The sequence below is a fragment of the Mastomys coucha genome, unplaced genomic scaffold (assembly GCF_008632895.1).
Source record: "Mastomys coucha isolate ucsf_1 unplaced genomic scaffold, UCSF_Mcou_1 pScaffold23, whole genome shotgun sequence".
In the NCBI taxonomy this organism is placed as follows: Eukaryota; Metazoa; Chordata; class Mammalia; order Rodentia; family Muridae; genus Mastomys; species Mastomys coucha.
In genome coordinates, this window is record NW_022196906.1 from 101690378 (window position 1) to 101715710 (window position 25333).

Genomic DNA, 25333 nt, shown 5'->3' on the forward strand with positions numbered 1-25333 from the left:
AAAAAAAAAAAAAAAAGAATGGCATCCCCACAGTCTAAACTGTAAACAAAGCGAGTGGGTGAGCCCAGTGAGTTCCAGAAAGCACAACAGATAACCACTGACCAACTGTTAGCCTCTAGGGACTTTCTCCACGAGGGTCTCCCTATTGGCAGCTCACCTGGGTCAGCTGGCCTAAGCGGCTCTCGCCTGTTATTGGGCAGGAGCTCTCCCATTTCCCTCTCATACAGTGTGCTTCCTGCTCCCGTTTCCCTCTCACCTCCTGCTGAAGACATCCAGCCGCTTGCCAGGAAATGGAGATGAACCTGAAGCTATCTGGATGGAGATGATAGTCTTCTATATGTGATACTTGGCTTTGATTGTCAACTCATAATCTAGAAGGGAAGGACCTCTCAGTGAGGTCTAGATTAGGTTGGCCTGTGGGCATGTCTGTGGAGGGTTATCTTGATTGTGCCTACCGTAAATTGGCACCATTCCTCCCCTGGGTGGAGGATCTGAGCTGTTTAAAGAGCAGACAAAGAGCTGAGCACAAGAACGCATGCACTCTGTCTGCTCCTGAGCTCGACCTGCTGCTCCACCCTCTGCCTAGACTTCCCGCAATGAACCTGTAACCTGAATCTTAAAATAAAATAAAAACTTTCTCCCCAAAGTTGCTTTGGCACAGAAAGAGGAAGATAAGTTAGACAGCTGTGGGTGTTGATCCCATTTGGGGATGCCAGGAGGCAAAGAGGTTTAGTGAGGGGAGTTGCACATAGAGGCTGGCTGCTAGTACACCCGGGGGTGGGCTTAGGTCAGTTACCCTCAGGATCATCTACAGTGGGCGACAGTCTTATCACTGGTGGTGAGAATCTGTAAGTCAGGCTGTAAGTGAGGAGCAACTCAAGACAGGAAATGAAACAGGTGAGGTAGAGAGACAGTGGCTCTCTGATTCCATTTATAGTGCCTAGAACAGGCAAACCTGTAGAGACAATATAATGACTAGGAGTGGGGACTGGAGTTACTGCCTACTGCTGACAATTTCTGTGATAAAGGGGATTTAGAAATATGGTTGCCCCTTTCCTCCGAAAATGTATAACCCATAAGGTACACAGGAAGATAATGTGTTGTAGATCAGAAAGCTTAGTATTTTTGGTTGGTTTTGGAGTGTGTGTGTAAGAGGGAGGGTTGGGGTGGACTCACTGTGAGACTCCTGCTGGCCTGTAACTCCTGGAGATCCACCTGTCTCTGCCTCCCAAATGCATGCAACACAACACCCAGCAACTTCACAGTTTTTCAGAGGGGAACTTTTCCATTTGTCTCAGGTATTTTGTCACAGTGACAGAAAGCTGAATAACATAAGGTCCCTGGGGGACTGACTTCCTCCAGAGGGATCGGTGTGGTCACTGGGGGGACTGTCTGGGGGAGGGCAGGAATATGGTCCCTGGGGGAACTGACTAGAGAGGATGAACATAGTCCAAGGGTTCCTATGGGAGCAAGACTCACATGGCAAGCCTAGGTCCAAACTCCAGCATCAAGCCACGTGTAGTGGTACACATTTGTATTCAAATTAGTATAGAGGTGGAAGTTATTATCAATTGCACAATGAGTTCCAGGCAGGTCAGCCTGGATTATATGGGATTTTTCTCCCTAAAACAAAAAACAAACCAGAACTTTAAAAAGCATGGCTGAAGCCGGGCGGTGGTGGCACACACCTTTAATCCCAGCACTTGGGAGGCAGAGGCAGGCGGATTTCTGAGTTCCAGGCCAGCCTGGTCTACAAATTGAGCTCCAGGACAGCCAGGGCTACACAGAGAAACCCTGTCTCGAAAAATCAAAAAAAAAAAAAAAAAAAAAAAAAAAAAAAAGTATGGCTGAGTCTGTTGCTCAGTTGGTGAGAGTATTTACCTTGCCCAGCATCACAGAATCTGAGTGTGGGGGTGCATGCCTGTTTAGGAATAAAGGCAGAAGAATCAGAAAAGCTCAAGGTCATCCTTGACTATAACAAGTCAACCTGGACTATGTGACACCCTGTCCCCAAGAAAACAAAAATAGGGACTGGAGAGGTGGCTCGGTGGTTAAAAGCACTTGTTGCTTTCCCAGAGGTCCTGGGCTTCATTTCCAGAACTCACACAGCAGCTCACAACTGTCTGTAACTCCAGTTCCAGAGGGTTCTACACCCTTTACTGGCTTAGAAAACAGGAGGATGGAGTCTTTGCAGAACACGATTTTCTGGCCACACATGGCTGTTATACTCTTGAACTCACAATAGTTGTGACCTGTGCAAGATCTGTACAAAATTTGGGCTTGTTTACATATCATGGGAGGAGCAGGGACTCATTAGGCCTCACTCTTCCAGGAGGGTGAGACATTTTCTTTAGTTCTGTAGCCACTGATAAGGTGCCCATGGCTTCCATAAATAACTTCTTGCTTATCCTCTTGTATGAAACTCCTACAAAACTCACCAAGTCACCAAGAGGAACAGCAAGAATGGAAAGAGGATAGAGAAGCTAATGGGTGAACATGATCAAAATGTACATGTATGAAAGTGTTGTAATGAAGCATATTATTATGTGTAATTAATATATGCTGATACAAAACACACATACACAAATACTCACAAACAGTACACACAGCAACACCCTGTGTTATTTTCACAACTTACTGTGAGTCTACAGTTACTTCAAAACAAAAGTTGGGTTTTTTTGGTTTGGTTTGATTTGGTTTGGTTTTTTCAAGACAGGGTTTCTCTGTGTAGCCTTGGCTGTCCTGGAATTCACTCTGTAGACCAAGCTGGCCTCCAACTCAGAAATCCACCTGCCTCTGCCTCCCAAGTGCTGGGATTAAAGGCTTGCACCACCACCGCCCGGCAAAACAAAAGTTATTTTAAAATATATAAGACACATGTCTTCATTTTGTGGCCGCCCTGAGCTTCTCAGGTCTGACTCAGAGATTCACTGGCCTCTTGTAGCACTGGGACTTATCCAGGCGATAAACCCCAGTTGGCCTGCAGAGGGCTGGCATCTGTCCACATTCATTGGCAGGACCTGGAACCAACTCAGACTAGTTTCACTTTTGGTTTCCTGAAATTACAGAGGAGCCAGGAAGTTGTAACCAGCGGCAACCAGCGCTTAGGTGCTCTAAGCCTGTTTCCCTTCTCCTCCTGTGAACGTTACCGCCTCCTCTCTAGCCCCACTACTGAGGATGGATGAGGAGCTATACTCGAGGCAGCTGTGAGTCTCCAGGTGGGATAACAAAGCCGGGTGGCTTCCAGACCTTTGGTCCCCAGCTGCCACCTCCTTCTCCTTAACCACAGGTATGTACTGGGACTGCCTGCTATGGAGAGGATCCAGGAAGCCAAAGTCTTGCTATGTGGCCTGCAGGGTCTGGGAGCTGAGGTAGCCAAGAACCTGGTCCTTACCGGAGTGGGCAGCCTCACTCTGCATGATCCCCATCCCACCTGCTGGGCTGATTTGGCTGCTCAGGTAAGAGCCCTTGGGGTCTCTAGGCTGCTTCCCAGAGCAGGGGCCAACGGGGGCGGGGGTAGGGGCGCGCCTCTTTGATCAAGCTGCACTGAGCTGTCCTTAGTTTTTCCTCTCAGAAGAGAGCTTGGGAAGGAGCAGGGCTGAGGCCTCTCACGCACAATTGGCGCAGCTCAATGAAGCTGTCCAGATCTCCGTCCACAAAGGCGACCTCACCGAGGACCTCCTGCGGGGTTTCCAGGTGCTTACCACCCCAGCGCCACTTTGCATGCTAACTTAGTATCTCCTTCCTGCCCTTAAAGGCAGAGAAGGTGGCCAGTGACTCCTGGTCTGCTAACCACAGTATCCATCTAGGTAGTGGTGCTGACTGACTCCAAGCTGGAGGACCAACTGAAGGTGGGAACCTTGTGTCACAAGCATGGAGTCTGCTTCCTGATGGCCGAAACCCGGGGCCTTGTGGGGTGAGGAGACTACCACCTGTGTACCCCCACCGCATCACTGCCAACAATTGGTCCCAATGCTTTGCCCAGCACCTGGCCCTAAGCTTGGCCCTATCCTCCCCCTCTCAGCCTGAAGCTCAGCCAAGGATGCTCTTAATTCTGAACTACAGTCTTGCCCTTGTTTCTTTCTCCACCTCAGCATGCAGACCTGCTCTGGTGCACCCTGCATGCCCAAATCAAAGCCTCCACGTCTTTCCTATAATTCCTTTCCCTCTGGGCCTGTCCCAGTGTCCCCTACTCGCAAATGATGAGCTTCCTCAGTAACTTCCGCCAACCATACTAGGCGGCTCTTCTGTGACTTTGGTGAGGACTTCACTGTTGTGGACCCTACCGAGGCAGAACCCATGACAGCTGCCATCCAGCACATCTCTCAGGTGGGTGCTGAGATGTAGAGGTTTCCCTGATATCCAGAGAACGGTGCCAGAACCTGTGGAAGGTAGGTACAGGCACTCTGAAGACAAGCCCTCTCTTCCTCAGGGCTCCCCCGGCATTGTCACCCTGAGAGGAGGCCCCTTTTATGATGGGGACATGGTGATTTTCTCAGACATTGAAGGCATGGTTGAACTCAACAGTCATTCTCCACAGCCTGTCCGTGTGCAGAGTAAGCCAACCCTGCTCCAACCACTGCCTCGGCTGTGTGGAAACAAGTTATATTTGGGGGGGATCACAACTTACTAGGACGGCTCTCTCGCAGAAGATGGGTCCTTGGAGATTGGAGATACAACAACTTTCTCCCGTTACTTGAGAGGTGGGGTGGTCACCGAAGTCAAGAGACCCAAGACTGTGAGGCATGTGCGTGCAAGTACATCTGAGATGGGAGCACATGAAGGGGTACATAGTGTCCTAGACCTGACCCTGAGCCAAGCAACCCTGACTCCCTACAGAAGCCCCTGGACATAGCTCTGCTTCAGCCCCAAGTGGTGGCCCAGAATACTCAGGAAGTACAACGTGCTCATTGCCTACATCAGGCCTTCCATGCACTGCACAAGTTCCAGCAACTTCATGGCCGGCTACCCAAGCCCTGGGATCCTGTGAGTGGCCCCACATCACACAATACACAGCCTCTTTCTCACCTGGGTCTCACCTTTCAGATCTCATCCCACTGGAGGCTATGTCCATAAATGTACCAGGCCTACAGCCTGGAGATGCCTGCTTGCTCCATCCTTAAGCCATCACAAGCAGGTCGGAAGCTGTGCTCATTCAGGGGGTGGGGGTGGGTGCCTTCAGTGCCTCTGGCTGGTGCTGGACGTCCTTTGCTAGCACTTCCCAGCCCAGCAGCAATGTCAGGCTTTCCCTCTTAGGACTCTGCTGCTTCCCGTGGGACAGGGTAGACGGGTGCCTGAAGGCTTTGAGTGGGAGGCTAGAATTCAAGCCGGGGCTACTAGGCCCAGATATGCTATTGCCTGAGTGCCATCCCACAGGATGACGCAGAGATCGTGGTGGGGCTGGCCCAGGACCTAGAGCCACTAAGAGGGACAGAAGAAGAGTCGCTGGATGGGGCTCTACTCCGGACAATTGTCCTGAGTAGTGCTGGTAGCTTAAGCCCCATGGCAGCCATTCTGGGAGGTGTGGCTGCTCAGGAAGCCCTGAAGGTAGGCACACATGTGGAGAAAGAGAGGGATTTGGGAAAATGGGCAGGTCAGTGGGCACCCATACCCAGCAGCAGCCACAGAGCATGTTACCAACCCAGCTGTAGCCCTCAGACGGAATCAAAAGTGGAGTGGGAATTAGGAGTTGACAGAGGCCCTCAGAGTGATGTACCCCTCTAGGCAATCTCCAGGAAGTTCATGCCCCTGGATCAGTGGCTGTACTTTGACGCACTTGAATGTCTTCCAGATGAAAAGCTCCTTCCCAGTCCTGAGGACTGTCATCCAGTAAGAACTGGGGGTGAAAGCCTTGTTCAAAATTAGAGTTAGAGGAGAACCCCCCCCAAATAAAACCACCTCTGTGGTCCAGATTAAACAACTCAGGATAATGATACACCGCACAGGCTGTCAGCCATCAGTGGCCATTATCTGCATTCCCTAGAGAAACTGCCGATACGATGGGCAAATTGCTGTGTTTGGGACTGGTCTTCAGGAGAAACTGAGCTGCCAACACTACCTCCTGGTGAGCTGGGGGATGCTAGTGGGGATGTCTTTGGGAAATCTACACCATGTGCTCTGGCTAAGACTGCTCCTGCCAACAGGCGGGTGCTGGTGCCATTGGCTGTGAGATGCTCAAAGTCTTTGCCCTAGTGGGTCTGGGAGTTGGGGCTAATGGAGGTGTGGCTGTTGCTGACATGGACCACATAGAGCACTCCAACCTCAGCAGGCAGTTCCTCTTCAGGCCCAAGGACATTAGGGTGAGTGCTGGCCCGTCATATCCTTGAGTCTCAGGTTGCTCTCTACTAATGCGCCCATGTCCTCTCTTCCCAGAGGCCCAAGGCAGAGGTGGCCGCAGCAGCAGCCCGTCGTCTAAACCCAGATCTACAAGTGACTGCACATACCTACCCACTGGATCCCACCACAGAGGGCATCTATGATGACAGCTTCTTCTCCAGGGTGCACGGTGTCGTTGCTGCTTTGGACAGTTTCCAGGCCCGTGAGTTCCTCACTCGGAGCTGAGCCCCTTGCCCAAGCCTCTGGCAGCCTCACTCCACACCCTCTGCCCTTTTGCCAGGGCACTATGTTGCTGCTCGATGCACCCACTATCTGAAACCGCTGCTTGAGGCAGGCACCCAGGGAACCCGGGGGAGTGCTTCAGTGTTTGTGCCAGAAGTGACTGAAGTCTACAGAGGTCCTGCCTCAGATTCTGAGGATGCTCCTTACCCTGTGTGTACCCTGCGGCACTTCCCCAGCACGATGGAGCACAGCCTGCAGGTAAATACATCGTACTCTCCCTATCTCAGGCCTCAACTGCAGATCTGTTCCTCATCTAATACTTTATCATCCTTCCTTCCCACCCCCAATCTCCCGCTACAGTGGGCCCAGAAAGAATTTGAGGAGCTCTTTAGACTATCTGCAGAGACCATCAATGGCTACCAACAACAGTAAGGCCAACAACAGAGGTGGGTAGGAGTCCAGGACTCCAGGCACAGAGTTCAGCCTCAAATGTCCTCCTCCCTCTGCAGGACATGCACTTCCCCGTTGGGCACGGATTGGACAGGAACACTGGCCTTACTGCAGCAAGTGATGGGTGTCCTGAGAACTCGCCCACAGACCTGGAGAGACTGCGTGGTGTGGGCTCTTGGCCACTGGCAACTGTGTTTCCATGATAGCATCCTGGAACTGCTGAGGCACTCCTCATCTGATAAAGTAGGTAGTCAGAGGCTGGGCAGCTGCCGGCTCCTGGAGACCAGGTAGCCCAACAGCCTCTATTTCCTTAGGTGCTTGAGGATGGAACTCTGTTCTCATCAGGATCCAAAAAGTGGCCACATCCCTTGCACTTTGACCCCAACCAAGTGAGTGGAGTCATCAGACCTGAGTACCCTGAGGGCAGATACCACCTCTGCATTCTACTAAGAGAGAACCATGCTTGTGCAAATTCAAGTGTCTGTCCTTGAGAGAGGCAGGCATTCAGACAGAGCCATGAAGGGGCAATGTTCCCCATTCCACGTACCCACGGGTCCCGCTCTCTGCCTGGCTACAGGACATGCATTTCCTCTACATACTGACAGCTGCCAACTTGTATGCACGGATGCATGGGCTGCCTGGCTCACAAAGTCGGCCTGCACTCAGGGAACTGCTGAAGGGGCTGCTAGAGTCTGATCCCACACCCCAGAACCTCTTCTCTGCTGAGCTTGGTGAGGTCCCAGGATTTATTGTACAGCTATTCCTGCCCCTCCCTCCGCAGGTCCTCAGCCTGTGCTTAGAAGGAAAATAGGGCCTAAAAGCCAGACAGCCAACTTAACTTCCTTTTCTCTGGTTTCTCTTTGGTTTTACTTGTTTGTGTGTTCATTTAATTTTTATTTTGTATGTGTGAGTACTTTACTTACATATCCGTATCCATATCTATATACCATATCCCAGTTCTCTTGAGAGACTTTCAGAACTTGAAAAGAAATTCTGAGGAGTACCTAGCTGTGGCTCCAGGTGAGGACAGAGCCATATGGGTAACCACATGGGAAGAGTGGGGCTGCAAGGAAGTAGATGTCAGTATCAACCAAGAGAGTCCTTGTTTAGATCAAGTGGTGGCAAATGGCGGGTTTGGCAGAGCCCAAGAACTGACACGAGGCTCTAGAGTACAGGAAATGAGTTAAGGACTGAGCCCAAGCCCTGCTCCCTGACAGGCCAGGAACAGTTGAAGGAACTGCAGGAAACCCTGGACGACTGGAGGAAGGGGCCCCCACTGAAACCTGTGCTGTTTGTGAAGGTGGGGTCCCAAGATGGGGTGAAGAACTGGGTTTCAGGGGAGGTAAGGAAGCAGGGCAGTTTGAGAACCTGGGTTTCCTCCCGTCGAGGCTGTAGAAGCAGCTCACTCCCCTTGCATCTTGGCCGCACTGTATGGCAAAGGAGAGAGATGGTGGCTACCCAACCACAAAACTGTACAGAAGCCTGTCAGTGGCCTACAGGTGGCCATGCTGAGAGATGCCACTGCAGTGTTGACACTCCTGTGATCTGGGCCTGGCAGGATGATGACAGCAACTTCCATGTGGATTTTGTGGTAGCAGCGACAGACCTGCGATGTCAGAACTATGGGATCCTACCAGTTAACCATGCGCGGGTAACCTCACCCCTTTGAGGCTCAGGCCTAGAAATGAGAGCCAAATCTTATCCCTGAACCTTGAGCCCAGACCAAATGCCCTGTCCTTGATAGATCAAGCAAATTGTGGGCCGGATTATCCCAGCCATTGTCACCAGTACAGCAGTTGTGGCAGGCTTACTGGGCCTGGAGCTGTATAAGGTGGTAAGTGGACACCGGTCCCGTGGTACCTTTCGTCACAGCTGTCTGCACCTGGCTGAAAACCACTTCATGCGCTCGGCACCTTCTGCCCCAGCCGTCCAGTCGGTGAGCTTCTGATGCCCCTGTTCCCACTGGGCCTGAATTTTCCCTCTACTCACCCAGGCAAACTGTCCTCTCTTTAGCTGTAGGGCTCTCTCCAGGTCCTAGACTATGGGGGAGTCCTCTAGACTCCATCTAGCTCCTTTCCTGCTATGAAGCTAGGCTAGGAGCTGTCAGACACAGGAAGCAGCCATCAGCCATACCCCCAACACCCCCCCCCGCAGTCCAGGGTCTGGGGGAGCTGCAGCTTTAACTCATTAGTGGAGTCAGACATCCCCCATGGCTCCCCCCTTCTCTTTAATATCCTGGCGGGAGGGAGGAGGGATGGGCTACCATAGATAGACTCAGCCCCAGAAAGAATCTAGCTTCCTTTTGAGGAGCTCTGTTCTGTTCACCTTAAGCCAAGTTAAAGGGCATCAGGCTTGCTACCAGGAGTGTGAGTCTCAGCCCTATGGGACAGAATGTTTCTACCACTACATATGAGTGCACCAAGGTCTGGGCATCCCTGGTATGTGACCAAGAAGGGATCAAGCTTGTACATCTGTGTGCCAGATGGAAGAGCAGGGATCTTCCTCAATGTGAATAAGTGCATGTGGGCACATACGTGGGTGCTGTTGGTTTTGTGTGTGTGTGTGTGTGTGTGTGTGTGTGTTGGGGGAGGTTGTTCCTATGAAGACAGGATGGCTATGCCTCCAACTGTGTGCCCAGGCTCTGCCCGAGTTGGCATTTCCCTGAGGCACAGGAAAGAGGACAGAATAAATGCCCTCACTAGGAGAGAGGACAGAGGTCACCAGTTAGCCTAGGGTCCCTCTGGACAAGCACACAGAATGCTTTTGTGAGGTGCCCCACTGTTAGCCAGCACAGAGACTGCCTTTGTCCATAGAATGGGGGTGGGTAGGAGTCCCCATCCTGCCTCCAGCCTAGTGTCTGCTCGACCCCAGTATGTTCTCTGATGGTTGGGGGGGGGGGGACTTTGTCCTGGACTCTGGATGTCTGCTACATCCTCAGCCCTCAGCTATAGGTACCAACACTTTTGACCTGGGAAGAAGACAAGACAAGAATAAGAGCTTCTACAGACTATATCCCTGTTAGCAGGGACCCTCTGAGTCAATAGGGTTCCATTGTTACCATGCCCTTGGTTTCTGCATGCCCGCGAGCAGTCCGAAGCCTTGTATGTAAGGGCTGCCTGGTAGCACGAGCTGTAGCTCTCAGCTCCCAGGCTCCCCTTAGAGGAACAAGCCGCTTTATCGGAGACTACAGCAACGCAGCTCCAGCTTCCTCAGGAAGCAGCCTCAGCCTCCCCCCCTCCAGCTGGCCTGTGCGATGGATGTCTGTTTCCCCATTCAGGGCCCCATAGCTCCATTTCCTGTGCTGGCCCTAGCCTGGGCGGGGAGGGGGCTGAGACTCTGGGCCCAGATCCTACCTTCCACCCCCCACCCCTTGGCTGCAGCTTCCTGCCTCTTGAGCAGCTCCTCCTCTAGGAAAAGCTGTTAGTAACTGGGCCAGGGGTTGCAGGTTTGTGTGAGAAATCTCTAAATCCCCTTCACCTCCATCCTGTAGTTCCGTCACCTGGAATGGACCTCTTGGGACCGCCTGAAGGTGCCTGCTGAGCAGCCTGAGAGGACACTGGAATCACTGCTGGCCCATCTCCAGGTATGCCCTGTCTCCACTCCTTTGGCCCAGCCCAGCCCGGCCCAGCCCGGCCCAATGGGCATCTGATGTATATCTTCTAGGAAGAACATGGACTAAAGGTGGAAATGCTGCTCCACGGACAGGCTCTGCTCTATTCTTCAGGGTGGTCATTTGAAAAGCGGGCTCAGCACCTGTGCCTCAGGTGAGCCAGTCATAAAAAGGCCCTACCATGTTGCGCTTGGGTGACAATGTCTTTTTCTCAGTCTTTTTCTCTTAGGCCCCTCACACCTTCTTGAAGCATTCTTTCACCAAATGGAGCCAGCAAATGGGCCTGGGGGTGGAGCTAAGGGCCTGAGGAAGGGGACTTCAGTAGCTGTCTGCTTGGCCAGCCCCCTTGGCTCCCCATACCCTGCCCAGCCCCCACCTCCCTTCACAGCCTACTCTCAAGGGACACACAGCTTCCTGCCTCTTGCCTGCCCCACCAGCTGCTCCTAAAATAGTTTCAGATGTTTCCTGCCTTGAGCCGCTCCTGCTCCTTGGATGGGGCTCTCGAGGGCTCACCAGCACCCTCTCGACCTTACTAGGTTGCCCTCTGTCTGCCTTGACTCACCTACAAAATCTCCCCTAAACCCCCTCCCATACCAGGGTGACAGAACTGGTTCAGCAGGTGACCGGCTGGAAGCCCAAGCCTGGGCTGAAGGTTCTGGTGTTCGAACTGAGCTGTGAGGGCGAGGAGGATGAAACGGCCTTCCCACCTCTGCATTACGAGCTGTGACAAGATGGCTAGCCACCTTGCCACCACTTGGCCATAATGAACTCTGCATAAAATTCCTGCATCTTCAGCCCACAGCAAAGACTTCAACAATAAAAACTTGTTGAAGGAAGGTACAAGTGGAGTGGATGGTAGAAAATGAATGATAAGGTACACAAGGGTGATGTGGGTTAAGACAGGAACCCCTGGAAAAGGAGAGGGAACATTCTAGACTGGCCTGTCTTGGGCTGGAGACATTTCCTGAAGCCTCAGGAGTATGGGACTAGCAGTTTAGGAAAAAAGAAAAAAAAGCCTTTATTGTCCGTAGCTGGAGGGCAGGGTCAGAGGTAGCTCACATCATTGTAGATAATAGGTTGGCGGCTTCTACAGTTCATGAGGGCTGCAAATCGGGAGATGTCCGCAGGCAGGTCAGGTTCTGGGCGAGGTGGGCATGAGAGCCGCTTGCCCGCCATAGCTGTCCGTCGAGCCCTGGCCAGCCTACGCCGTAGCTGCTCAGAGAGACCAAGCAGGAACTGAGGAGGTCGAGCCCGAGCTCGGGGTACATCTCCATCACTCCCCTCACTGGTTGCTTCTGGCAACTCCATCCAGTTGTGAACCAAATCGGCAAAACAGTTATCCCCTAGCACCAGAGGCTGCCGACTGCGGCCTCTGTTCAACAGGGCCGACGTCCAGTCCTCTGCTTCCAGTCCCTGCCAATGTTCCAGGCAAGCATCTGGGGTGGACTTGGGCCTCGGACGGTGGGTAGGAGGTATGTTGGTTACAGCTGCCCTACTGCGCACAGGGATGTCACTGACTGAGAAACGCTGGCTATGAGGTGGACATTCTCGGGGTGCGTGGCGCTGGGGTACAGAGAGCTCTTCCTCTCGCCATGTACTGCCTGACACCTCGGAGAAGCCAGAGTCCCAATCTAGGGCATGCTCCCTAGGACATCCCAAGGGTGCACCCCTGTCTTCTGCTACCAAGCCTTCCTCCTCTTCCTCTTCTACACAACAGACAGAATCCTCTTCCAAAACATCGGAGGCCCTGAGCTGGCGCTTGGGCTGTATATTTTGATCTGTCTTGGGCTTTGGTTGCAGTGGGCCAGACATTGGAGGTGAGCCTGTGTCCCGAGCACACAACTGGAGAAAAAGATAGGGGCAAATGTTGGACAGGGATTTCTTAGTCCCGGACCCCTTAGTGTCTAAGCAAACCCTCCCTGACAACGGAGGGTTCAGAAGGACTTGAATACCCTCTGGGCGGCAGGGCGGAACTCTAAGCACAGGGCCCACACGGGGGCACTGGCACTCGAGGCCCATGTGGCTCCCATCCGCAGAGCTGGTGGCAGGCTGCAGCACGCAGGGCCGGGCAAGTCAGCACGCGCCACCAGGGCGGGCAGGCAGAGTAGAGGAAGGAGGTACAGGCCAGCCCGTGGTAGGGGATGTCCACAGTAGCACAGCACTTCTTTGGGCCCTGGGTACTCCCTGTCGGCCCCCAAAAGAAACTTCTCTCCCCAACTCTTCTTCACCCCCACCCCCACCCCCGCCGCCAGCACGGCCAGCTGGGCGCCTGTTACCTGATGCCCAGAACAGTTCCCAACCGTCAGAAACCCGAAGCGGGCCATCTGGGCCATCTGTAGCTCGCTACCCTACCCCCATCCTGACTCGGGCACCCGGAGTCCACCCGGTTGCCGTTTGTTGTTCCAGGCGGCAGCCACGCACCCCACACACATCTTCACAACCACACCCACTCCAAAGACTCACCAGTTCCCAGCGGAGCTGGCTCAGGAAGCTGTCAAGCCGAGCGCTGTGCATGTCGGTGCTGGTGCTGTACACTCTCCAGGTCGGCCGGCTTACTCGCCGATCACCCGCGGGAGCGGGGCAGAGTGGGCCGGGTCGGCCCGCCAGTGGCGTCCTCACCCTTGCCTTACTCCAAGGCTCCTAGCTCTCCGTAGCTCGCGCCGCTGCCGCCCCAACATCTGGCAGCCGCGCCCCGCCCCGCCCCCGGCGCCCTAGCCAATGGAGGCGGGGCAGGCTGAAGTTGTCCTTCCCCTTTCAGCCCCGCCTCCGGCCCCCGCTCTACTGGTGGAGCCCGGCTGTAGTTGCACGGGAGACCAGCGTGTAGCTCAGGACCCCTTTATGTCTCAAAAAGTTTAGTTAACCTCGCCCAGCACGAGCCCCTCCCGCCCCCGCGCGTTCATCCTGTGACCTCATCTTTTCAATTTGCCCCCTGGTGAAATAGCGGATTCTTATACTGGGGCCCCGATGCGACGCCCACGTATGGGCCCTGCACCCTTATCTTCTGATTTCACAATTTTGTGGCCCACTCGATGTCTGTCCAGGCTGACCTTGACCATCCTTGAAAAATGATAGGACCGAGATTCCTTCCGTCCGGTGCATACTCAGCGAAGAGAGCCTTAAGACAGATGGCAAAAAATCCCCTCCAGCATCCCTCCGGCCTGATCTGAGCCGAGATAGGCTGGACCGCCCTCTAGTGGAGATCGCGGGGCTACGGTCTGCATCCTCAACCCGCACCATTGACTATGGATAGGATGCGAGCAGGAAATGGAAAAGGAAAACTGCTCTTTGGCTCGAATGTTTAGAGCCTTTCTCCTAAGGCCACTCGATCATCAGAGGTACAGTCTAACTGGAGACGGACTGGATCTATCCACAGACAAAAAAATATAGGAGAATGAGGGAAATGAGTTCAGTTAAGGGATGGGACTCTTAAAAAGATACGGCTGATGTCGGGTCAATCCATTTGGGTCCAGTGAGGAAGGGCATTTTAGGTGAAAGGGTCTGCCAATGTAAAGACTATCCAGGCGCAGAGGCTAGGCAGACAGAACAAAAGGAAAACACAGATGTGTGTGATGGATGGGGCAGGGGTCTGTGGATGGAGAGACATCATCCAAGTCAAGCCTCCAAAAGACTTATGGAAGTCTCTGGGTTTTATTTCTGGTGCCATAGAGAGCATGGAGCTTTTCTCAGGGAAGAACCAGGACTGTTTTCTACGAGATACAGTTATTTTAGGAGAATAACTCTGCAATCAGGGGAGGTTCTGGCCTTTATCCCAGGTAACGGTGTGTGTCTGAAAGCCTGGTTCTGAACCCAGAGGGTAAACAGAAGCATCATTCTAGACTCCAGGATCTAGAACTAAGATCTAGCCTGACTGATGCACAGACACGGGTAGGTAAAGCATGGCATCCAAGTTTCCAGTGTGAACAGCTGGCTGGATGGCACTGCCATTAAAAACACCCAGTAGAAAGGGACCTCTGCTTCCTCTTCCCATAGACCTCGCTGCTGGTCACGATGGTGACAAGGACTGAAGAGTACACCGAAGCTGGCTTCACAGCCTTGTGGTCTGGTGTAGAGCATGTGGACCAGATCCAAATAGGCCTGAATTCTCTGTAAAACTGGACAGTCTGGGAATTAAAGAGAAGCATGGGGAGCTAGCTCTGCACAGTTGTAGAGATGGCTGTCTAAATACTTGGGGGAGTCTTTATCCCTTGACTTGTGCTTCCTTGGTTTTAGTTAGTTTTTGTTGTTGTTGTTTTTTTTTCTTTGTTTGTTTTTTGTTTTTGTTTTTTCTTCTTTTGGGGGGGGGTCAAGACAGGGTTTCTCTGTGTAGCCCTGGCTGTCTGGCTATCCTGGGACTCACTCTGTAGACCAGGTTGTCCTTGAACTCAGAAATCCACCTGTCTCTGCCTCCCAAGCACTGGGATTAAAGGCGTGTGCCACCACTGCCTGGCTCTGAGGACACATGAGTCTTGAGAAGAAACAGGGTCGGCTGCTATGAGTATGAGTGTGTGTATGAGTATAGAGCTCAGGAGAAAGAAGCTCTGAGGTGGAGTGGAGTGGACTGTTAAAGCCAGGGGGTGGCATTTTAGGCCATGGTCTTGGAGGAGGCGGAGGTGGTGAGCATAGACAGAGGAGGGGAGAGGCCAGCAGTTTCCAGGCCTGAAAATATTTCACTGGATGGAGGCAGGAAAGATGAGGCAGAAGCAGTGAGGAGCTAACCAAGAGTAGAGACATAGAACTCTGAGCCAGCATGGGTGTGTCAGAGAGGATGGGAGCAAGCGTCAAACATTTAGGAAGAGTGAGAACAAAGGATACATGTCTGGTGTTGGGGAAACAGTTTAGTCAATAAAACCCTTACACCACAAGAATCAAGATCTGAGGATATTCAGAACCCATCTTCAAAAAAAGCCAAGTGTGGCAGCAATGGATTATTATAATTCCCCGGTGCTGAGAAGTAGAGATATTGGTAGACAGCCTCACCTAGCTGGTGATCTCCAGGCCAATGAGAGATTCTGTACCAAACACAACAGAGCAAACCAAGCTGAATGGCTTCTGAAGAAGGCGCCTGAGGTTGACCTCTGGCTTCCACACGAGTACCAATCCAAACACACACCTCCACTTACACACAAAAGAATAACCTTCTGGCTTCAGAGTGTACAAAGGCATGTGCCTGCAGTCTCAACTACCTGGGAGCCAAAGCAGGAATAACCTGGCAATTTGAAGAAACCTTGTCAATCAAAAGAGACCTGGGCCGGCCAGTGGTGGCACATGCCTTTAGTCCCAGCACTTGAGAGGCAGGTGGATTTCTGAGTTTGAGGCCAGCCTGGTCTACACAGCGAGTTCCAGGACAGCCAGGGCTACACAGAGAAACCCTGTCTCAAAAAAACCAAACCAACCAACCAACCAAACAAACAAAAAAAGATAAATAGTGCTTGTGAGATAGCTCAGTAGCAACATCTGCTGCTCTTTCAGAGACCTAGTTTGATTCTCAGCACTCATATGCTGCCTCAAAACCATCTGTAACTCCAATTCCAGGGTATCTGACACCCTCCCTGGCCTCTGTGGGCATAAACATTGCATATGGTTCACATAACATATGCAGGCAATAAAAGTAGCCAGGCAGTGGTGGCACATGCCTTTAATCCCAGCACTTGGGAGGCAGAGGCAGGCAGATTTCTGAGTTCGAGGCCAGCCTGGTCTACAGAGTGAGTTCCAGGACAGCCAGAGCTATACAGAGAAACCCTGTCTCGAAAAAAACAAACAAACAAAAAAAAAACAAAACAAACAAACAAAAAACCAAAACAAAGCAAAACAGAAAAAGAAAAAAGAAAGAAAGAAATTAAATCTTCAAATAAAATTAAATTAGGGGTTGGAGAAATGGCTCAGCAGTTAAGAGCATTGACTACTCTTGCTGAGGAACAGAGTTCAATTCCCAGTACCCACATGATGGCTCACAACCATCTATAACTCCAGTTCTTCCTCTGACTTCTATGGGCATATGTATGGTACACAGATATATATGCAAGCAAAATGTTTGTACATGTAAAACAAAATAAATAAAAAATTTTTTTTTGGTTTTTTTTCGAGACAGGGTTTCTCTGTGTAACCCTGGCTGTCCTGGAACTCACTCTGTAGACCAGGTTGGCCTCGAACTCAGAAATCTACCTGCCTCTGCCTCCCAAGTGCTGGGATTAAAGGCATGTGCCACCACTGCCCGGCCCTTAAATGGAAATATAATAAACTGACAAATCTTAAAGACACTGGCTCAATAAATCTTAGTCTGCAGAGGTTGGTGTAGTTGCGTCCCAGACCAACACATAGCACGTCTTCATTTCCTTTCAGAAGAGTCCTCGGTTCCCTGGGTTGATATCCCCACAAGTAATCCTTAGTTTTATTTCATCTACCAAGGATTCTTTTGCTTGTTGAATGTAGAGAGCTTTTGATTTTCTTGGTGGCCTGGCTTAGATTTTATTGGCAGATATTGTTCTAATGGTAGGAGGAGGTAGCTGGAACGCAGACTCTGTGGGATAGCAGGTCTCTGGGCTAATTTTCCTGGGCACTGGGTTTGCTCTGTCTGGAAGAAGAACGTGACCAGTTTCACCATCTGTAGCTTGAGCCTCTGCCCCTGTATCCCCTCAGGGTTGTGGTAATGAGTGGAAGAATTCACTAGAAACAGCGGAAGATGGGATTTTCCAGCAGCTCCTGGAAACGCTCTATCACATGGTGGGTGGAGCTTGGAGCTAGAGCCTGAGAAGCCACCTGATGGCTATGTTTAAGCAACCAACCAGGCAACAGAGTTAGCCTGGGGAACAGCTTCCTCCACCATTTCTTCAGGCTACCATGGTACTGTTCAGGCTCCCGGGGCTTCTCTTTGCTTTACTTATCCCTGGTAAGGAGCAGGCAGGTATTTCAGGGGGGTGGACCCAGTTTGCCAGTAAAGTTCTGACCTTCAGATGAGGAACCTCTGACCCTTGCTCCTTCTCCTGGCTGTTTCTTCAATCATGTTCTTCATCTCTCTTCACCTGCCCCATGTCACCTGTAGGAGACAAGCAAGGCCTTGTCTGCTTGGTCTCCAGATGTGGTCAGGTCCTTGAGAAAAAGGCTGTTGCTAAGTTTCTAAATGTGGTTTTCTCCTAGTCCTCCACAGCCTGCCCTGGACTATGGATATCTCTGAGAGCAGTGGCCCTGGGACGGCCCTTCCTCCTTTCTCCTTCAACTGTTCCTCCTACATGCCCACCCTGGAGTTACTCAGTGTAAGACCACCCACTAGCTTCTTCAACAAACCTAGCCTGCATGGGCAGAAGCAGAAGGGAATCTATCTGGTGATGGTAAGGCCATGGATACAACTAGGGACTGTGGGGACCAAAGCCAGAAGTGGTCAGAGACACAGAAAGCCTAGGCCCTAAGTGTCTTTTGTCAATCCACCCCAGGTGACCTTGAGTAGCTCCGCTCGGCTGGATGCCCTTGCAGTAAACCAGTATGAGCTGCAGCTGCAGTACAGATGTGGTAACTCTGTAGTAGACGGATCACTGTTCGTTCATGTGCACCGGGACCCTGGGCATATCCATTGTACTGGTGCATTTGCCAGCCCAGGTGAGGCTAGGAGCAGCGGGTTGGGAGAGGAAAGGTACATCTGCCCTCCACAGAGCCTCCATGACCTCTTCTCTGGACAGCTGGGGAATTCATTTATGTGCCAGAGACAGTCACACCTGGGGCCCTGCTGTACACTCTGTTGCTGCCAGGCCTAGGAGTCCAGAGAGCCCAGGTAAGCTCTGACACACAGGGCGGTGAGTGACAGGATGTGGGGAGGAGGGCTCTGCTCCTGTCAGGCCAGACTCTGAAGTAGTCAGTCAAGCCTGTCCAGGAACACGTATGTATCCTGGAGAGGCTCCAGGATACATACGTGTTCCTGGACAGAGCCACTAAGGGCTGCCTACCCTCCCAGTGACAATAGCAGTTTCCCATAGGGACTAAAATCTTATGAGCTCTATGTATTTTAAGTTCTCCATGACCACTTTTTTTTTTTAAATCACTTGAGTAATGCTAGAAAGACTGGTGTTCCTCCTTCCTATTCCCTTTTTATTGGGAGTGTATGCTTATAGGTATATGCTACACATATGGAGTTCTGAGGACAATTAGTTTTGTTTTGTTTTGGAAACAGGGTTTCTCTGTGTAGCCCTGGCTGTCCTGGAACTCACTCTGTAGACCAGGGTGGCCTTGAACTCAGAAATCCGCCTGCCTCTGCCTCCCAAGTGCTGAGATTAAAGGCGTGCTCTAGAGACAACTTCTAAGTGTTGGTTCTCTCTTTCCACTATGTGGGTTCCTAAGGTCAAACTCAGGCTGTCCCAGCTTGGCAGCAAAGGCCTGAGCCAACTCACAGGTTTTTCTTACTGTTGTTTCCTTGTTTGTCTTTGAGACAGCCAGGGTTACGTTGAGAGATTCTGCTTAAAACAAAACAAAACAAGCAAACAACAAACAAAAAAGAGTAAAAAAACAAAAAGACAAAAAAACCCTGAAGGGTATTTGGTTTGGTTTGTTTTAGCAGAGTTGAGGATCAGAGCCAGAGTGGGAGGCAGAAGGCTTAGACCAGGGCAGCAGTCAGTGGTGGAGTACAGAACAGTCAGGTAGAAGCAGCAGCCTCCTGGGTTATTATTGAAGGATGTTGACAGGCAGACTTGGGATGCTGGGGACTGGTGGGGACCACTAATATCCCTGTCCTGTCAGGTAAACATTACCAGTGCCCAAGACCCTCCATTCTTCCCTGGGCCTTTCTCCATCGATGAGCAGGGACTGCTGCGGGCACCATCCCAGGGCCTCAGAGGCCAGGCTCAAAAGGTAAACATGGTTTTAGACCTGAGGATGTCTATGGATTGGGTAGAACCACCATCTTGTGAGAAATGATTTGTTTTTGACTATCTTGACTGATAAGCTTGTCCCAGACCACTTGCTTCCCTGTGCTGACTGTCTTCTTGGCTCGCCTCTACTCTATGCTGAGATCTGTGGGTCTGGAAAGAGGGCAGGCCTGTGATTCCGGGACCTCACAGATCCTCTAACAGATAGTGCAATGTTTATGGCAATCAAACTTGGAGGGAAAGCTTTGGGTAATGTAGCCAGTGAGGAGGAATTCCCCCCTTTAAAACAGTCATTTCTGCAATTCCCTGGGTTCATCCACAGCACCACAAAAAAATGAGCAAACACCCTTCCACCCCCTTAGCAACTGGCTCTTAGAAATTCTAACCTAATAATTCACTCTGTGAATGACTCAGAAGAATTGGTGGCCCAGAATAGTAGGGTTCAAAGGGATGCTTGTCAACAGAGTGGTAAGTCACACTTCCGCGTTGGAGGTCCTGAGGAGGATTGCCTGTTTGAAGGGAGGACTAGGAATGGATGTAGCGGTGGACACATAATATGATTTCCTTCCTGTCCTGTACGCACTGACAGAATTTCCAGCTGCAGATTTCGGTGTCCTTAGAGAAAAGGCAGAGCTGCAAAGGGATGCTGACGGTGAAGGTTTTGCCTGCACCCTCCAGCCATGTCTCCTTCCGGTAAGCTCCCTTACCCTGGGGATAGTGGAGGATTCTGCATCTGTTCCCCCCCCCCCCCACTCCCCCGGGAAATAGCTGGGGCAGGCTGCAGGGCTGCTGGACAATCCTAGCTCCTATAGAGAGGGAGCCCTTGGGAGGGACCCGGGGGACCCTGCTGGGATGAGCAGGAGCAAGCAGGAGCTGAGCTACAGTTTCCACCTTTGGTTCAGACAGAACGCCCAGAGTATTACCATCTCAGAGGATCTGGTTCCTGGGAGCGAGGTGGTTCGAGTCCAAGCTAGGGGATTCGACTTACTCTATGAAATCATCTCCCCGAGGCCCAGTTCATTCTACTCAATTGGAAAAGGTAAGGGAAGGAGTGGGGCGGGTATCGGAGATGTCCTTAATTGGGAAAGGGCGAGGCACAGATACGATTCTTTCCTGAAAGTTTGGATTGAGAGTCCTGATCTTAGAGGAAGAGGCAGGAATGGCCAGGATCGAGCGGGACAGAGCTTTGTTTCTTACACCCTCTCTACACTTTTCAGCTGACGGGGTAGTGCGGACCACTGCACCCTTGCATTTGGCTCGCGTTCAGGGCGCAGTGGTCACAAAACTGAAGGTGAAGGCCTTTGAGAGGCTCCGGCCTTGGGCCAGTGCGGTGTCCGATCTCACGGTTAACGTGCGCGCGGTAAACCAGTGGCCCCCACGCTGCCATCCAGCGCTACTGGTGTGAGTACACGGAAGCCATGCCCCGGCTGGTTGGGGTGAAATCCCCTGGCCCATCCTTGGTCCAGACTCTTGTCTTGCCACCTGCCCTCCATTCCCAGGACTCAAATTCCAGAGACTACACTTGTGGGCCTTGTGCTGGACACGCTCAAGTGTGTTGACCCAGACTCTGCAGACACCCCCCTCGACTACCAGCTGCGGTTCCACAGCCCTCCCGACTCCGCCAGCCTCCGTCTTCGTGACAGAATCCTTGAGGTGCCCAACACACTCTTAGACTCCATGCGGACGAGGTGGGAGGGCCAAGGTTTGTTGGCATTGAGAGCATGGAGGTGGGGTGAGAATAAGGTTGTGGAGACAGCCTGTGGTCTGGAACACTGGGTCAAGGTAGGCTATACGTGGACACCCTGGTTTGAGGTACCCTGACGTGCCCGATCCTGGCTTCGCCTTACTCTCTGGTCCCCTTGGCCAGGTGAACGCTACACTGGACTGTGATGCCCCGGGGGCTTGCTTACAGCATTCAGCTTCCATCTTGGTGTTCGATGGTGGTCAACCCCGAATGACCAGTGAGTGACCATACTTAGGCCTGAACGTTTAGAACAAGGCTATTTTATCCACCTCCACTCCATCCCCAAGACATAGACAGCTTTTTTTTTCCCCCTCAAAAGCTAGATGGTCAGGGTTGTCTCAATTTAAGAACCCTAGGATGTCTCTCTCGAGACTGGCACCACTCCACAGAAAACCTTCCCTCCAACATAGGGCCATGTTTATTTACTAAGACCCCTAGGGCAGGTCTGGGTACCTCCGGCCATCTTCTTAACTGCCAAGTGGTCCCCAGCTGAGGTTCCAGTGCTGGTGAGGGTGACACCCGTCAATGAGTTCTCCCCAGCCTGCGTCCCACGCACGTTCCGGGTTCGGGAGGATGCAGGGCCCCACACTCTGCTGGGCTCCATAGTGGGCACGGATATGGATTACCCTCGTAACAGCCTCCAGTACTACATCTCTGGCGGACCCTCCACCTTTGCTGTGGATCGTCTGAGTGGTAATTAAACCACAGGACTGGGAGGGACGGATGGAGCCAGAGCTGCCTCTGCAGGCTAAAGCTCTGAACATCCCTTATAGGAGAACTTTACCTCCTGGGGCCTTTGGACTATGAGCAGCAGAGGTTGTACAAGATCATTATCCTGCTGATTGACCACAGCCAAGACTGGGACCTCAACAGTCACCGATCAGGTTCATGTACCATAACCATTGAGGTTGAGGTAATTAACCTCCGAGGCCTAGGAAAGACAAATTTCCCTCAGTTTGCTTTTTCACGCAGATGCTTCAGTTTCTCACTTGGGCTGGTTGAGGGGAGGCACTCACTGTGGAAAACAGTACAGCCCGCTACTTGCCACTTAGGCTCAGTGTTTTCAAAGAAAGCTAATGGGCTAGCCTGAGAGTTTGAGGAATGAGCTGTAGTCTCTCCTAATGTGGTGGCCTTTCTCCAGGATGTGAATGACCATGCCCCCGAGTGTGAGCCTCCATTTCAGGAACTCACCATCTACACTCCCCTGGGTCATAGCATGGAGGTGACGAAGGTGTCATGTTGGATCCCACAAGAGCCACAGCGCTTGAGTCTCTCCTACAGCATCGTGGGAGGTGCGACTGTGTGGGGGCCCCCAGGCTGTTGGCGAGAGTCAGGCTAAGTTAATGATACCTTCTTCTCCCACTACTCTGCTTTCAGGGAATAGCCAGAGCCGATTTAGACTGCAAGGGACCGTCCTGGTGTACAATGACACTGTGTTGGGGCCCCTGTGGCCAGAGCAGCCCCGAACCTATGAGCTATTGATCCATGTTGCTGATGTGGGCCCTTCCATCCCCCACCTCAGTACCACAGCCACCATCATTGTGCATCTAATTCCTTGGAAGGCCAGCACGGTGGCCACCAGCACCCACCAAAGCACAGTGAGGGGGTTCTCAGGCTCTTGGGGGTTGGGAGAGAGGACCCTGAAGGATGAAGACACCTGGCTTTTTTAGGTGGAATTATAAGAGAAGACATTTTAGAGAAAACTGCTGGATGCAAAAATAAATCAGGGGTGTGAGGCGCCCCACTCCATAGGGAATTTGAAAGCTGGACTGCCAGTGGCAGTGGTGAGTCTGTGACCCTCCTTTCAGGTGTCCTCAACAATGACACCCCTGATTGTGACAGATGTAGAGGCTTTCTGGAAGCCAGAGCCCTGGTTTGTGGTAGTGCTGACAGCAACTGGTGCAGTTCTCCTCCTGGCTCTGGGTTGGCTCCTCAGCAGGATCCTTCGGGGGTAGGTTCCCATCTCTGCTTCCTTCTTCGCTAGCCTACATATGGACACTGGCTGGAATAGGTAGTTTTACTCAATATTGGATGGCTCTGCCAATGTTGGTGGGCAAACAGACTGAGGAGGGCTGCTGCTGTCTCTCCAGAAGTCTTCAGATTGGAGGGCACTGGGAGTGGTCTCCATCATCAGTGGAGTACAGTCTGGGAATTGAATGGCCATAGATAGCTCAGAGTTTGAAATTTACCACTGTTCCCAACACCTGTCTCCTACTGCTGCTATAGACTAAACCTTCTGAGTCCAGGAGTAAGACAGACAATAGTGTGGGCATCTCATGCAGGCACTGGGCATTTCCAATATAAAGGGACACATGCTATTACTCCTCGGTGTTAGAAGGCCTGCTACTTTCTTGGCCTTCCTTTTTTCTTCCTGGCCTTTTAGGTTGGCCCAGTTACTACAGGCACCAAGCAAACCAGCCAGAGCTCAGTTGCTAAACAGGTTAGTCTTTGTAGAGGTAAACATGCTTACCTCTACGCCTGGGAACCCATCTCCTAAACTCATCTTGTACTTCTACTCCAATTTGCTATAGCATCCAGGGAAGTGAAGGATCTATAGAGAGGCAAATGGAGGCACCAAGGATGGAGATGTCCCAGGTACCCAGAACTACCATGAGTCTGGTATGCCAACTCACAGCTCAGGTTGAGGGCAGTGAGGCTGCTCTAGGGTACTCCCTATTCCTGCAATGCCTGCCTTCCTGCCTGGGAGTGGCTACCCCTGTGAGTGCCCACACCACCATCACCAAGATAGATCAGGCTGGTGGGTACTGGCCATCCCATCCGCTCCCCATGGGCAAGGTTCTACTCACTGTGTCGTCCTCTTCTTTTCAGCAACGTTTTGATGGCAGAGCCCAAGATGTCCGTAAGTCTCTACTTTTCATAACCTCTTCTCTGCCTGGGCCCTCACCCTTTCTCAGAATGTTCCCTTTACCCATCTCCGTTTTCACTGCCGCTGCCACCAAGCATCCACCACCGACGTTTTCACTGAGCTCTTCTCTTACCCCATGAGCTCTTGGTCACCCTTCGCCCCTTGGGCCACTTTTGTTAAGCACCAGTTGGGCCAGATGACGACCAGACCTAGACTTGTCTCAGCTCATTGGGGAAGGGAGATGGTAGTAAGGGGAGAGCTCCGCACACGTTCCAGCTTCATCAGTAAACTATAGCTGACCAACCTGACCCTGTCTGCTGCAGAGGATCTGGTATCCCCTAGCTTTCTGTTCATTTGAGTCAAATCTCCGAATTCTTTGCTGTGAAGGGAAAGGGGCAATGAGTTTGGGTCCCTGTGGGAGAGGTGACGACACCGCTGTCTTTTCTTCCTCCTCTCTCCTGCCTGTCTGGGCTTAGGTACAGGGAGAGATTACCTGTATGGCACACTCACGGATGCCCAGCGTTGGCCGTGAGGCTGAGCAGCTGCTTTACTCTGTAGGGAATTCCCTTTTCATATGATCATAGTCTGGATTTCCAAATCGATTCAGTAATAAAGACTTCAAGCAGAACACTGCACACCTTGTAATCTTTGTGTGGGAGAAGCTCTGAGAGCCGTATTTCCTTGTTGTTACCTGGAGGAAGTGCCACCCCCGGTGGAATGGCAAGATCACTTTACTTTGAAAAAGTGCTTCATGCTCTGAGAATGGCCGACACTGCATAGAAGAGGTAGTCATCTTTGTCAGCGATGGAAGGGTCTCCAGTTGTCCTGTCTACTTGGAGACATTTCCTTTCTTTTTTGAGACAGGGTGCCCTGGTTGGCCTGGAACTCATTGTGTGGACCAGGCTGGCCTGGAACTCACAGAGATCCCCCTGCCTCTGCCTCCTCAGTGTTGGATTAAAGGCATGTGCTACCATATCCAGTAAGACTTGCTTTAAAACTTTTTTAAAAATGTGATTATTTATTGAGACAAGGGCTCTCTACATAACTTCGGCTATCCTGGAACTCACTGTGTAGACCAGGCTGGCCTTGAATTCACAGAGGTTCACCTGCCTCTGCCTTCCAAGTGCTGGGATTAAAGATGTGCATCACCATTCCAGGCATGTATTTATTTTAAATACATGGTTTACTTTTGTAGTTTAGGCTGGCTTGGAGCTTGGATGCCTGCCTTGGTCTCCTGAGTGTTTGGATTCTAGGCA

General features: G+C 51.8%; 3 protein-coding genes across 8 annotated transcripts; 2 read left to right on the forward strand and 1 right to left on the reverse strand.

Annotated features, from left to right (window-relative positions):
* The first annotated feature begins 3080 nt into the window (after nt 1-3080).
* Uba7 (ubiquitin like modifier activating enzyme 7) lies at nt 3081-11458 on the forward strand. Of its 6 annotated transcripts, XM_031344758.1 has the most exons (24): nt 3081-3206; nt 3290-3458; nt 3562-3696; nt 3810-3916; nt 4239-4329; nt 4433-4556; nt 4650-4747; nt 4840-4986; nt 5377-5547; nt 5725-5829; nt 5984-6064; nt 6144-6299; nt 6373-6538; nt 6617-6816; nt 6919-6986; nt 7068-7251; nt 7323-7397; nt 7586-7739; nt 8226-8308; nt 8567-8659; nt 8753-8944; nt 10499-10591; nt 10672-10772; nt 11216-11458. In XM_031344758.1, the coding sequence occupies exons 1-24, from the start codon at nt 3178-3180 to the stop codon at nt 11343-11345; spliced, it is 2952 nt and encodes a 983-aa protein (XP_031200618.1). In that variant the 5' UTR covers nt 3081-3177; the 3' UTR covers nt 11346-11458. The 6 variants fall into 6 exon arrangements, with proteins under 6 accessions (XP_031200618.1, XP_031200615.1, XP_031200616.1 ...); XM_031344755.1 differs by having other exon boundaries at nt 8226-8659; XM_031344756.1 differs by having other exon boundaries at nt 8226-8659; nt 8753-8842.
* Nucleotides 11459-11611: 153 nt separating this feature from the next.
* On the reverse strand, nt 11612-13431 carry Inka1 (inka box actin regulator 1). Its single transcript, XM_031344762.1, has 2 exons — nt 13082-13431; nt 11612-12460 (listed from the first exon to the last, which is right to left on the reverse strand). The coding sequence occupies exons 1-2, from the start codon at nt 13130-13132 to the stop codon at nt 11663-11665; spliced, it is 849 nt and encodes a 282-aa protein (XP_031200622.1). The 5' UTR covers nt 13133-13431; the 3' UTR covers nt 11612-11662.
* Nucleotides 13432-17455: 4024 nt separating this feature from the next.
* Nucleotides 17456-24705, forward strand: Cdhr4 (cadherin related family member 4). The gene is made up of 19 exons (XM_031345731.1): nt 17456-17504; nt 17753-17943; nt 18046-18208; nt 18289-18380; nt 19340-19450; nt 20057-20160; nt 20370-20506; nt 20685-20868; nt 20967-21120; nt 21335-21428; nt 21701-21904; nt 21985-22124; nt 22353-22503; nt 22589-22809; nt 23020-23162; nt 23595-23651; nt 23743-23806; nt 24041-24071; nt 24554-24705. Exons 1-19 carry the CDS (start codon nt 17456-17458, stop codon nt 24607-24609), a joined length of 2346 nt encoding a protein of 781 aa, XP_031201591.1. The 3' UTR covers nt 24610-24705.
* The last annotated feature ends 628 nt before the right edge of the window (nt 24706-25333 follow it).